Source organism: Bombina bombina, chromosome 2 (genome assembly GCF_027579735.1).
Source record: "Bombina bombina isolate aBomBom1 chromosome 2, aBomBom1.pri, whole genome shotgun sequence".
Lineage (NCBI taxonomy): Eukaryota > Metazoa > Chordata > Amphibia > Anura > Bombinatoridae > Bombina > Bombina bombina.
In genome coordinates this window covers 12419921-12432491 of record NC_069500.1, presented here as the reverse complement: position 1 = coordinate 12432491, position 12571 = coordinate 12419921, and the positions used below count along the sequence as shown (strand labels likewise).

General features: G+C 39.0%; 1 protein-coding gene across 1 annotated transcript in view; it reads left to right on the top strand.

Annotated features, from left to right (window-relative positions):
* LOC128648364 (B-cell differentiation antigen CD72) overlaps positions 1–12571 on the top strand; it is a 318955-nt gene that overhangs the window by 233531 nt on the left and 72853 nt on the right. Inside the window, exon 6 of the mRNA XM_053700961.1 lies at positions 7097–7194. Coding sequence (XP_053556936.1) covers positions 7097–7194 — 98 coding nt within the window. The remainder of the gene's footprint in view (positions 1–7096; positions 7195–12571) is intronic.

Sequence of the window (12571 nt, the reverse complement as noted above, 5' to 3'; positions counted from 1 at the left end):
AACAGAGCGGAGAGAGAGACAGTAGAGAGAGAGAGAGGAGAGAAGAGAGAGGGGGGGTAGAGAGAGAGAGGATTAGAGAGGCAGAGAGAGAGAGAGAGAAGAGAAAGGAGAGAGATAGAGGTGAGAAGAGAGAGGATTAGAAAGACAGAGAGAGAGGGAGAGAGAGAAGAGAAAGGAGAGAGAGATGAGAAGAGAGAGGAGAGAAGAGAGGATAGAAGAGAGAGGAGAGAGAAAAGAGAGAGGAGAGAGAGTGAGAAGAGAGAGGAGAGAGAGGATTAGAGAGGGAGAAGAGAAAGGAGAGAGAGAAGAGAAGAGAAGAGAGAGGAGATAGAGAGAAAAAAAAACAGAGAGAGAGCGGAGAGAGAGAGAGGAGACAGAAATAGAGGGGAGAGAAGAGAGAGAGAGAGAGAGAGAGAGAGAGAGGGAGAGAAGGATAGAGAGGAGAGAGAGAACATATTTTACAATTCAGTTTGCATTTAAAGTGAATGTAAATGTTGATGATAAAGTGCCCCTGCTTTTAAGCAAAATTTTTAAAAACCTGCACTTTATCATCAAGTTTTACAGTCACTTTAGTAACAGTTGGAAGGCTGGAAGCAAAAATAAATAAATAATTACTTACAGTTACCGTAATTCTAGCCGCGTCCTCTAGAGCAGTCAGTGGCACTAGGCACTGGGGCAGGTTGGCAGCTCCTCTTCCTAGGCAGCTCAGCTGCTGGCAGAGTTGAGACTCTGCAGTGGAAACACAACTGGCACACACTTCGTCTCCTGCAACAATTCAATGTAAAATAGGAAATAAGATTAGTTATTTATAGTATTAAAAGCATATTTTTCAGATACTATCTATCATGCCACTTGCTAGAAATAAAAGCTTACCTAACCGCTTTTTATTAAAAACTGAGATTTATTTGTTGCACAAGGAGATTAAGTGATACTTATTTTTTATTTTGGTCTTCAAGCACAGGAGATGGATGGCAGATTGGCAGGATGCATAATACTGTAAAAACATTATCATAAAGCAGCTTTATCATTATAATTTATGTGAAACAATCTCAAGTTACTTGAGGTTGTTTCACATATAAATTATAATGTTAAAAAAAAAAACTGTAAGGTCCCTTTAAGTCATAGTCTCAAAGGAACACTGGTCCTGCTACAACTACCATTTTTCTCTTAGTGTCATTATTTACAAGGATTACAGTAAGCAGAGCCTGTAAATGAGAAACTCCAGAAAAACTGACAAGACAACGGCAGTGCCATTATATGAGTGACATAAGCTAAGCTGTGCATCTGATCTAGCTTTTGTTTAAATAGTAATATATGGCTTAAACATTATTAATGTGTAGTCTCCTTGTCTCAAATTTATGCTTTACCATTGGAGAAAAAAGGACAATGTGATTTTATTTTAAAATAATTGACATGTCAGAAGAAGAGTATAAGGGACTGATAACCTCAAAACAAAATAAATACATAAGGACATGAAAAATTATATGATTGCAATTGTTTGAAGTGTGCAGTGTTTCTAAGTAAAAAGTACAGCAGACAACTAAATGATTCCATAAGATGTGACTGCTGGCCTGGGCTTGCAGTTATTTATATTTTTCGGCATCCAGAACATTGCATGGCATTGCCATGCTATGATGGATGCCAAAAAATATAAATAACTGCAAGCAAGCCCAGCAGTCACATCTTATGGAATAATTTAGTTGTCTGCTGTACTTTTTACTTAGAAACAAACACTGCACACTTCAAACAATTGCAAATTGTGTTCATTTTTTTGGAGGACTTCAAGTTCTGAGTCAAACAAACTTCTAATCTTCTTATGGCAGAATCAGATAACTGCTGACATGTTGTAATCTATTTTAAAATAAAATCACATTGTCCTCCTTTCACTGACTGAATTTTAATTTTGCAGGTGGCAAAAAAAATTGTGATTATTAAGTCTATACTTTAGTATAATATCACTTTTGTTTTAAGCACTGCAGATTGCAGAACTCATTTCCCAACTCACAGTGGCAAGAAAGAATACTTAAAGGGCCACTAAACCCAAAATCTTTCTTTCATGATTCAGATAGAACATATAAATTTAAACAACATTACAATTTACTTCTATTATTTATTTTGCTTCATTTTTTAAATATCCTTATTTGAAGAAAAAGCAATGCACATGGGTGAGCCAATCACATGAGGCTTTTATGTGCAGTAACCAATCGGATTCGGCAGCTACTGAGAATATCTAGATATGCTTTTCAGCAAAGAATATCAAGAGAATAAAACAAATTAGATAATAGAAGTAAATTAGAAATATTTTACAATTACATTCTCTTTCTAAATCATGAAAGAAAAAATGTGGGTTTCATGTCCCTTTAACTAATCAGCCGGAATGTATGTCAGTCAGTGTCAGTGAGGAAAAAAAGCCTTTAACCTTAATTTATAAGTATGAGAAATTGATCATAATATATAATGATTCTATCAGATCTAGTTCAATTACAATTACTAGTGACTTTGACCTAAGTTTCTTGCACTTCTGCAAAAGTGCAAATTCAGGGCTGCTGGGATGCACACACTCTGAGGACTAAGAAGGGCTCCAATAATAGCTAATATGTCAGCAGCCATCTGAATGGATAGTATCATGAACACTATAATTATACACATGTCTGCTTTTTTAGATATTATTGCACAATATTGATTTTTTTTATTTAATAAAAATCCGTTATTTAACACCACTATGTGCTTCACAGTTCACTGGTTGGTAATATTTCCTAATTCCTATTATTAATAGTAATACATATAATATAATTTTATTTACATAATATAGATTGAACTTGAAGACATAAATAAATAATTGTTAACAAATTACTACATATAAATTATATTTAATTTGATTAAAGTAATCTAATCTCTTATTTAAGATTATTTATTTTTCTTTTTGAATACTTTAAGTGTTAAGTATTACTAATACTTATTGCTTAACACTTAAAGTATTCAAAAAGAAAAATAAATAATCTTAAATAAGAGATTAGATTACTTTAATCAAATTAAATATAATTTATATGTAGTAATTTGTTAATAATTATTTATTTGTCTTCTATCTAATAAAATTATATTAATATATGTATATAAAATATTTATTTATAATAAAATGTCTACCACTACCAGTATATGCCATTGCCTACCCTACCCACACTACCCAGTCCCAGACCCACATTATGAACAGTTCAATCAACATTTTTTATTTAGGTTGGTTAACCAGACAGTAAGTGTTCTGGTCTTTTCCTTCCTTACCTGGCTGATGAGAAATTGAATAAGAAGAATAATCAGGATCAGGAAGAATGATGATTCCACACCACGGTCGGTCGGTCACACTGTGTCACTGTCACAGTGTCAGACAGACTGTCAGACACATTCACCACCACAACCGACTCCAAGAGATGGCTGACTCCTACACCGGGTCCGCCCGGGTCCACCACCCACGTGGCACCGGCTCCGCTCCGCTCCTCCGTCGTCCTCCTGTCCTGTCCCTGACTCCAGTCCTCTCCTCCTGAGTCTCCTCCTCAGTCTCGGCTCCTCCAGTCCAGCCACCCAGTCAGACAGCCAAGTGGGGTAGTTTAGGCAGCAGTGCAGCACGGCAGAGTCGGGCACGCAGACAGACACTCTCTCTGAGCTGCTCTCCCTCCACTGAGTCTTCCCGCCACTCGCTGTTGTCTCAGCGCGCGCAACGCAACGTCAATGGTCACATGGCTGGCCCACCTGTCAATCAACAGCCCAGCAGGCAATGGCATGCTGTGATTGGCTGAAGTGACCTAGCTCATCATGGAGGCGGTTTTGAGAACCGCCTCCATTTGAGCTTGTACAGGGCCCGGGCGACTCACCACTGGGTGGCGCAGCTCTAAGTGAGCTTTTAGATCCATTGTTGTGCAATAATGGAGGGCAGCGGACCGGCTCACTGCCTCCTAATTGCGCAACAATGGATCATGCGGTCGGTGAATATTGATTCTGCAGTGGAGTGCACACACAGCGCATGCGCAAAGTCTACTGTCTAACGTAATTAAACGTACTACACAGAAATTAAAATGAATGAGTTATCGCCATGGGGGTGGGGGGGGGTACCCTTGGGGCGAGGGTGGTAAAAAAATTAATGAGATAATAATAAACATTATTTTTTTTTAATAAATATTAATTACAAATCTTTTTTCCCTCATTGGACAGGGTAGGCACTGCCTCCCCTGCCTCCTGTGACTGCACGTCACTGGCTCATCCTAACCCTACTCTGCCTTTCTGTCAGGTTCCAGTGTATAATCGCTTAGGAGACAGAGCCTCGGGGCAGTGGTAGGGAATTGGAGACACCAACCCCTGACCCGGGAAAGAGTATCCTGGATGTGAATAGATTATATTCTGTGATTCATAGTTGCAGGAAGTTATTGTAGAATTCATGGTGAGTAAAACATATGTATACAATATATTCTGACTTCAATGGAAACATAATAGATACTGTGACTTATAGTTACTAGGAGTAGCTGTAGGATTCATGAGTGAAAAATATAACAATGTAAGATATTCAGGCTTCTGATCAAACAGATTGGAGATTGTGATTATGCAAATTTTGTTGCAGGTGCATACAATTAGTTAGAGCTGTATGCAAGAGTAAAAGACAGCAACACAGGTGAAAGGCAACTTCCAAGTTAAGCATTTTGTGGCAAAATTGAAGAATCACAGGGAAACTGTTTTTTTAACTGAACACATAAATGCAGAGTTCTGAGTAAATATATTTGCAGTAGGTTATTTGAGCAATGGCAAGTTGTAGGAGTGAATAGTTGTAATGCTCAGAGTAAGATTCAGAGCAAATATAAACTTGTAATTTAGATTAAGTTCAGAGTTAGTTTAATCGAAGTGTCCAGGAAACTATACTTGAAATATGTGGATACTTGCGATTAGAAGAAGGCTGTCATTTGAATATGTCTGTATACGTCTATGCTGAAACAAAACACAGGAATCTAAATCTGGAACAAACTTCAAAGCTAATGCAATGCACAATAGCCCTGACAAGACTTAAAAGGAGGCTGAGAGAATCAGGTGCATCAATGATTAATTAGGCAGGTAGGTTCCAGCAGTAGAATGAATGCAGATACTCCCCAAACAGCATGATTGTCAGAAGCAGGGAAGGCAGTCTTAAAGGGACAGTGATAGCAGGCAGGCAAGCATATATTACACTTTCATTCTAGAGGTTGATGCGTCTGAGACAGGAGTAGGCACCCTCTTGTCTCAATGTCCTATGCCTGAAGTTTCCTTGCATTCTTGTGTTTTATTCTCTAAGAAATTGCCCCGGCGGAGTAAAATTATGAAATTGGTGACAGGGGATTATTGGCCATAATTTTGGCACTTAAGGAATGGAGGCACCTTCTCGAAGGTACTAGCGTACTGGTGCTCATCCTTACTGACCACAAGAATTTGACTTACCTATCTGAAGCTAAATGTTTGTTGCTCTGACAGGCCAGATGGGTGCTATTTTTGTCTTGGTTTCAATTATGTGGTTTCCTACCTGCCTGGTAGTAAGAATGTCAGGGCTGATGCCCTCTCTCGACAAGTTGGTCTCTGTCCAAGGAGGAGTCTGTACCCACTCTAGTTATAACTCCTGACCATATTTTGGCCACCATATGTACCAATGTGACTTCTCCCTTATGGGAGGAGATTCTGGCTGTACAAATAAATGCCCCTCAAGAGAAACCTAGGGGCAAGTGCTTTGTACCTGAGTATCTTCATACAAAACTATTGAACACTTACCACTATCCTAAAGCTGCATGTCCCCCGGGCAAGAACCAAATGATTTAGTCACTCGACAATTCTGGTGGCCAGGTCTTCATTCTGATGTTGCTGCGTATGTTGAATCCTGCGTATGTTGAGTCCTGCTCAGTTTGTGCACAGAATAAGACTCCTTGAAATCTTTCTGTGGGTCTTCTCCAACCTTTTGCCAATGGTGAGCATCCTTGGATACATCTATCCATGAATTTCAATGTCAATCTTTCTGTTTCCAATAGAAATACTGTTATCCTGATGGTTGTAGACCATTTTTCCAAAATGTCACATTGCATTCCCTTGAAGAAGCTGCCTACCGTTCAGTAGCTTGCCCAGGATGTCTTCCATTTACATGGGTTATTAAAGGAAATAGTCCCAAATGGGGATTCAGCATTCCTTCTCCTCGGCATATCACCCTGAGTCCAATGGGGCTGAGAAACGGTCTAAACAAGCTCTGGAACAATTCTTCCTTTACTATGTCTCAGATCACCAGAATAACTGGTCTGACCTGTTGCCTCAGGTGGTGTCTGCTCGTAATAGTGCTATTCCAATGCTTCCTCCCAGTTGTCCCAGTTCATGGCGAAGTATGACTTTCAACCATCCTTGTTGCCTTATTTGTTCATGCCACAGGGTATTTCGGCTTTGGAAGAGCAGCTCCGGCAACTCCATTCCACTTGGGTGCAGATTCAGGATTGCCTTCTTCGGTTAATGCAGCACCAATAAATCCAGGCTGACCATAGGCGTCTATCTGACTTTCCTGCCACAACTTGAACCTTTGTTTGCCTTCCAATAAACTGGCTCCCCATTATGTTGGGCCTTTTCGAATACTCTGGCTGGTCAATCCAGTTTCCTACGCTCTTGACCTTCTTTCTGCAATGCGCATCTCCAATGTTTCTCCCTCTTGAAACCATTGGTTTGCAATTAGCCTCTACTATCAAATACGAACTGTCCTAGAGGCACATAAAAAGAAAACAAACAGCACCCCCCAGGTTGAGGCCTCATGATGAGCAAGGACTTAGGAGGTCATCTTTTTGGCCTAACACTAGAGTCACCTATGTCTGAGGGTTTGGCATCCTTCCTTTCCAGCTATTTTCACCAAGTAGGAAAGTTTATTAGCCATTTTTTACAGCATCTAGGCCATAAAGTCATATACAAAGTAGTGAATTAAGATTTTTAATTAGTTGGAAATGTCATGATATTTTGATTAATCAAGGATTATAAATCCCTGTACTTTTTTTATAAAAAAAATCATTAAAAAAACAAACCTTCTTGATATATTATCTACTTGACATTACTGTTTCTCTTACAGAACTTTCTAGCCAATGAACAAACAGATTTCTGGGCTGGGAAAAAAATGATAAAAATGTCACATAAGCAAGAATGGATTTGGCCTTTTGGATATCAATGGTAAGTCCAAAATAGCATTAATATTTTACATTTGTTGAAGTTCAAATAAACACAAACAACAAGGAGTCTGGCTGAAGCTTGATTTAAAAAAAGTGTATCATTATTAGATCAACAGGAAACAATCATTACAGAAAGAAGAGTAATTTAGATTTTAGTCTTTATTAATATGATGCCTTTAAGTAAAAAAAAACCCACATTGTTTAAAAAGAGTAGATTTGTCCTAAGATAGCAAAAGGATGTTACCTAAATAAGCAATTAAAGGGATAGTAAACACCAAAAATGTTATTGTTTAAAAGGATAGATAATCCCTTTATCCCCAGTTTAGCATAACCAACACTGTTATAGAAATATACTTTTTATCTCTGCAATTACCTTGTATCTAAGCTTCTGCTGACTGCCTCCATATCTCAAATCTTCGACAGACTTGCATTTTATGCAATTAGTGCTGACTCTTAAATATTTTCACGTGCATGAGCACAAACTTATCTATATGAAAAACATAAACTAACGCCCTCTAGCTGTGAAAAACTATTAAAGTGCTGAGCAAAGAGGCTGGCTTCAAAGGGCTTAGAAATTAGCATATGAAACTACCTAGGTTTAGCTTTCAACTAAGAATAACAAGAGAACAAAGGAAATTTGATGATAAAAGTAAATTAGAAAGTTGATTAAAATTACATTCCCTATCTGAATCATGAAAGTTTAATTTGGACTTTACTATCCCTTTAATCAAGGCAAGCCACCAAGTATTTCATGACTTTTGTGAAATACCACAGAGCTAATGAAGGACCAAAGGGAAGGCAAGTGAACTGCCTAAATTCATTGTGCCCAAAAATTTGGCTAGGGTGAGCAACCTGCACTGATATAAGTTCTCAGTTTGTATATACAGGTAAACTAGGTTTTCACTTTGTTACATTTTATAATAGCGATACATACATATACACCTCTAAATATGTATATGTATGTATGTTTGTGTGTATATATATATATATATATATATATATATATATATATATATATATATATACTGTATGTACAGATGTATTAATGTATTCATATGTGTATATATACATTTACAGACATATATAAATATATAAACTTATAAACAAATAAATACACACATATACATATATACCGGTATACGTCCTTTACAGTTAAGTAGATTAAAACATGTAAAAACACATTTATGCAATATTCATATTTAATAGTGTTTAACTGTGTATTTACTGTAAATATTTCACATTCCTATGTATTGCACATAGCAGAATATGTTCTATGTATTTATAAATAGATATTCCTATACATATTCTGCTATGTGAAGAACATTGCAATGTGAAATATTCATAGTTTCATGTCGAGTTAGCGCACGTTTGCATGCAAGTAGGGTTTTTTTCCCCCTACTTTTGCTCCATTGACTTCTATGGGGTAATACGTTAATATGATCAAAATATTCTAACTTTGGCACGAGCGAAAACATTTTACTTTCAACTTGTAATACAAGCGTTACTGTCATACTACTCGGGTTAGTGTCAGAGTCAGAAATACCTATAGACTGAGGTAGTGGTAGAGAGAAACCTCACAGAAGGCTCTGGACAAGACTGGTTGAGCAGAGTACAGAGGAAAGCAAAACAGTACCTGTAATAGGAGCTTCTCAGAGCTGCAGGAGGAAGATGATCACCAAGAAAGAAAGGTGAGGTACAAGGATAGTAGAAGCCAAGATCACATTTCAATCCGACTCCAAAGCCAGGTATCAGTCTAATCTTTCAAGGTATCCAAGGAGGAAGAAAAGCCAAGCTCAAAGTCCAATCCAAATTCAAAGCCAGGTATGCAAGGTATCAAAGGAGGAAGAAAAGCCATGGTCAAAGTCCAATCCAAATTCAAAGCCAGGTATGCAAGGTATCAAAGGAGGAAGAAAAGCCATGGTCAAAGTCCAATCCAAATTCAAAGCCAGGTATGCAAGGTACCAAAGGAGGAAGAAAAGCCATGGTCAAAGTCCAATCTAAATTCAAAGCCAGGTATGCAAGGTACCAAAGGAGGAAGAAAAGCCATGGTCAAAGTCCAATACAAATTCAAAGCGAGGTATCAAGGTCAAAGATAAATCTCTCCAAATAGATAACTGAATACTATACTTGGGCAAAGAGGATATAGAGGCTCTGATATTTAAAGCCAAAAACCGACTCCAAAAATGACACAACTGCGACGACACAAAAGTGATGCGACCAGGACAACGTAGTAGCGATTGGAAAAAAATGACACAAAAAGGTAAACAAATGCTGTCCCTGAGGTACCCATCAGGGACCCTAGGCTGGTTTGAGAGGATTAGAGGCATGAAAGCGGGCTGTCAAGGTTGGGGCATGGACATGTCTAGTGAGCACCCAAGATCTGTCAGCCACAGAATATCCCCTCCAGTGCACCAGGTACTGCAAATGGAGGCCTTTGTATCTAGAGTCCAGGATATTCAAGATTTCAAGCTCCGGTTCACCTTGTATTAGAACTGGAGGAGGAGGAGGAGTTTAGGATGTTAGAACCTATCACTGCAGAGAGGTTTTAGAAGTGATACATGAAAAACAGGGGAGATATATAGAGTTTAAGGTAAGGCCAGCTTATAAGAGACTGGCATAATCCGTTTGAGTATACGTGTAAAACTCTGAGAATTCTTAAGTTTAATGTGTTAGGAGGATCGCAACTGCAGATGGATAAAAGTATATTTGTATCACCAAGACAATTGGGCTATTAGGTCTGCATAGACCAAGGAGTCTGAGGTGAAGTATAATAAACTTAGGTAAATTGCTGTTAATGCAAGCACAGCAAAAACAAAGCACACTGTATTCTCAGAACTGTTATTGCTTCACAGAATGGGAATCAGTATAAAATAGCAAACAACTGTAAGAATGTCTTATGGTCACTGATAAACAACTCTGAACTTAGGTTTATATTCCTGCCTGCAATATGAGTGTTTACGCAGGATTGGATGCTTGTGCAAGAACAAGGTGAAAGAACAGCTTGATGTTACTTGATGTACTGTCTCTTTAAATAGCACTCCGGAGCAGATCCTGTGGAAAAACAAGTAAGTTGCAAGGTGCAGGAAGATATGTACAAGCGGTAGTCAACCGCGATATGCAGGAGCTTTCTTAAGCTGTTATTTCAAGTGCAGATGAATTCACAAGCGACTCACGACCGCGATATAGTGTAGGTTCCTTTAAGCGCTTACGGCTTCAAGCAGCTGAGAGAAGTAGGAGGTGTTTGAGAAGTAAAGCTTAAGTTGTTACGGCTGTATAAATATGCCAAAAATGGAAAGCAGCTTCTATTTAAACATCCCACTCAGTGCGGTTAAGCTCAGGATGTAAGGTGAGCTTTAAGTAGAGAAATATTCCTTACTTTGCGATCGTAGTCTGAGAGGCTTGAGACTGTGGAATGACGTAGGTAATGCACACAGCTTGAAACTCGCAGCAGGCTGACAGGTTTAGCTCAGTTCTTCAGTAGATATTTATAGACCTTGTATTTTGTAAACCAACAATGTCCGGTTGCAAACAGGTAGAAAATTGAGGAATGAATCCAATTTAGGTAGGAACAAGTTAGGAGACTGAAATCCAGGCTTAATTTCTAAGTAGCAGGAACAAACAAACGAACTGTGAAACACTACTAGCTGCAATAACTAAGCACCTGTTTAATGTCAGGTGATCCTTTAAGTAATGGAAAAGGTAGAACCATGTGATGTGGGAATGTGGAAGGAGAGAGGCAAAACACGGAGTGGAATTCTCACAATACGATAAGGACCTATGTGTTGAGGTCGTAATTTGTGAGAGGGCTGACTGAGTTGGGTGGGCTGGGTGACTAGCCAAACTCGATCCCTGACAGAAAAGTGTAGGTTTCTGGCATGATGGCAGTCAGCAAAAAGTTTATTTCTATGGGAGGAAGTTCGTAAAACAGAAAAAAATGTATGCCAATGCCTTAGCAACTCTAGAACCCGGCGATCTGCGGCCGGAACACCTACATAAGAGGAGCTGAGAGGGAATTATTGGTTGATAACCCATGGCAGCCATGAAAGGAGAACAGCATAGTGAAGAATGCCAGTGGATGTTTTGAGCAATGTCAGCTAGTGGCAGAAGATGAGACCAATCTGACTGTTGTTGGTTTACAAAGGCACAAAGGTAAGCCTCCAGGTTTTGATTAATTCTTTCGATCTGACAGTTGTTTTGAGGGTGGTAGCCAGAGTTAAGACATATAGTAGTACCCAGAAGTTTTCAGAGTCCTCTCCAGAAGGCAGAGATGAATTGTGATCCTTGATCAGAAACTATGTCTTCTGGAATGTCATGAAGGCATATAACATGTTGTATGAAAAGTGAAGCAAGTTACGGTATAACCTCTGAAAAGAGGAAGATCCATCACAAAATCCATGGAGAGATGAGTCCAAGGTTCTTTGGGTATAGGTAGAGCTTGCAAAAGGCCAGGTGTCAAGGATTGATGAGTTTTTTTTATTAGCAGCACAATTTACACAAGCTTTCACATAATCTCTGGTATCTTTTGCCACAGAAGGCCACCAGACATGTTGGCAGAGTAATTTGTAAGTCCGATCCTTGCCAGGGTGGCTGGCTATTTTACTATCATGTGCTAAAGCAAAGAAACTTGAACATGGTTCTTTGTCCCTGGGATATAGGAAAGAACAAAATTGAAGAGCCCATCAAGCTTGCCGGGCATTCAGTCGCTGAGCAGATTCTAAACAGGTCAGGTTTTTGTGGTCGGTAAGGATGAATATTGGTATCTCAATACCCTCCAACCAGTGTCTTCATTCTATAAGGGACAATTTCATAGCAAGAAGCTCCTAATTTCCAAAATCATAATGAATCTCAGGTGCAGAAAAGCATTTCAAAAGCAGACCACTGGATGGAATATTGAAGTGACAGGATCTCTTTGTGATAGTACTGCGCCTGCTCCCAGGTCAGATGCATCGACTTCTAGAATGGCAGTTTTTAGCTTCAAGGTGGTGATCTTGAGGTACTGGGTTTTAGAAAGAAGAGGAATCCCACATTTCTTGGCAAACTGAGAATCCAGAAAATTACCATCAGCCCTAGAGTCTACAAAGGCCTGAGAAGAAATTGTTTGTCTGTCAAATTTTAGAGTAACAAGAACCAGGATCTTTGTGGGTAGATGAGTTTTCTTAGATGTTCTGCTTAGTGGTACACCTGTAGAACCCACAAAGTTCTTACTTTTCCCTGATGGAGTGGACAAGACTTGAGAACTTGAGCCACAGTAGAAGCAAAGCCCTTGTTGTCTTCGTCATTGCCTTTCAGTCTCGGACAGTTTAAGTAAGGACACATCCATGGGTTCCCCCTCAGTAGTTGGAAGAGATGAAGAAACAGGGGGAGTGGAAAGCTTAGGT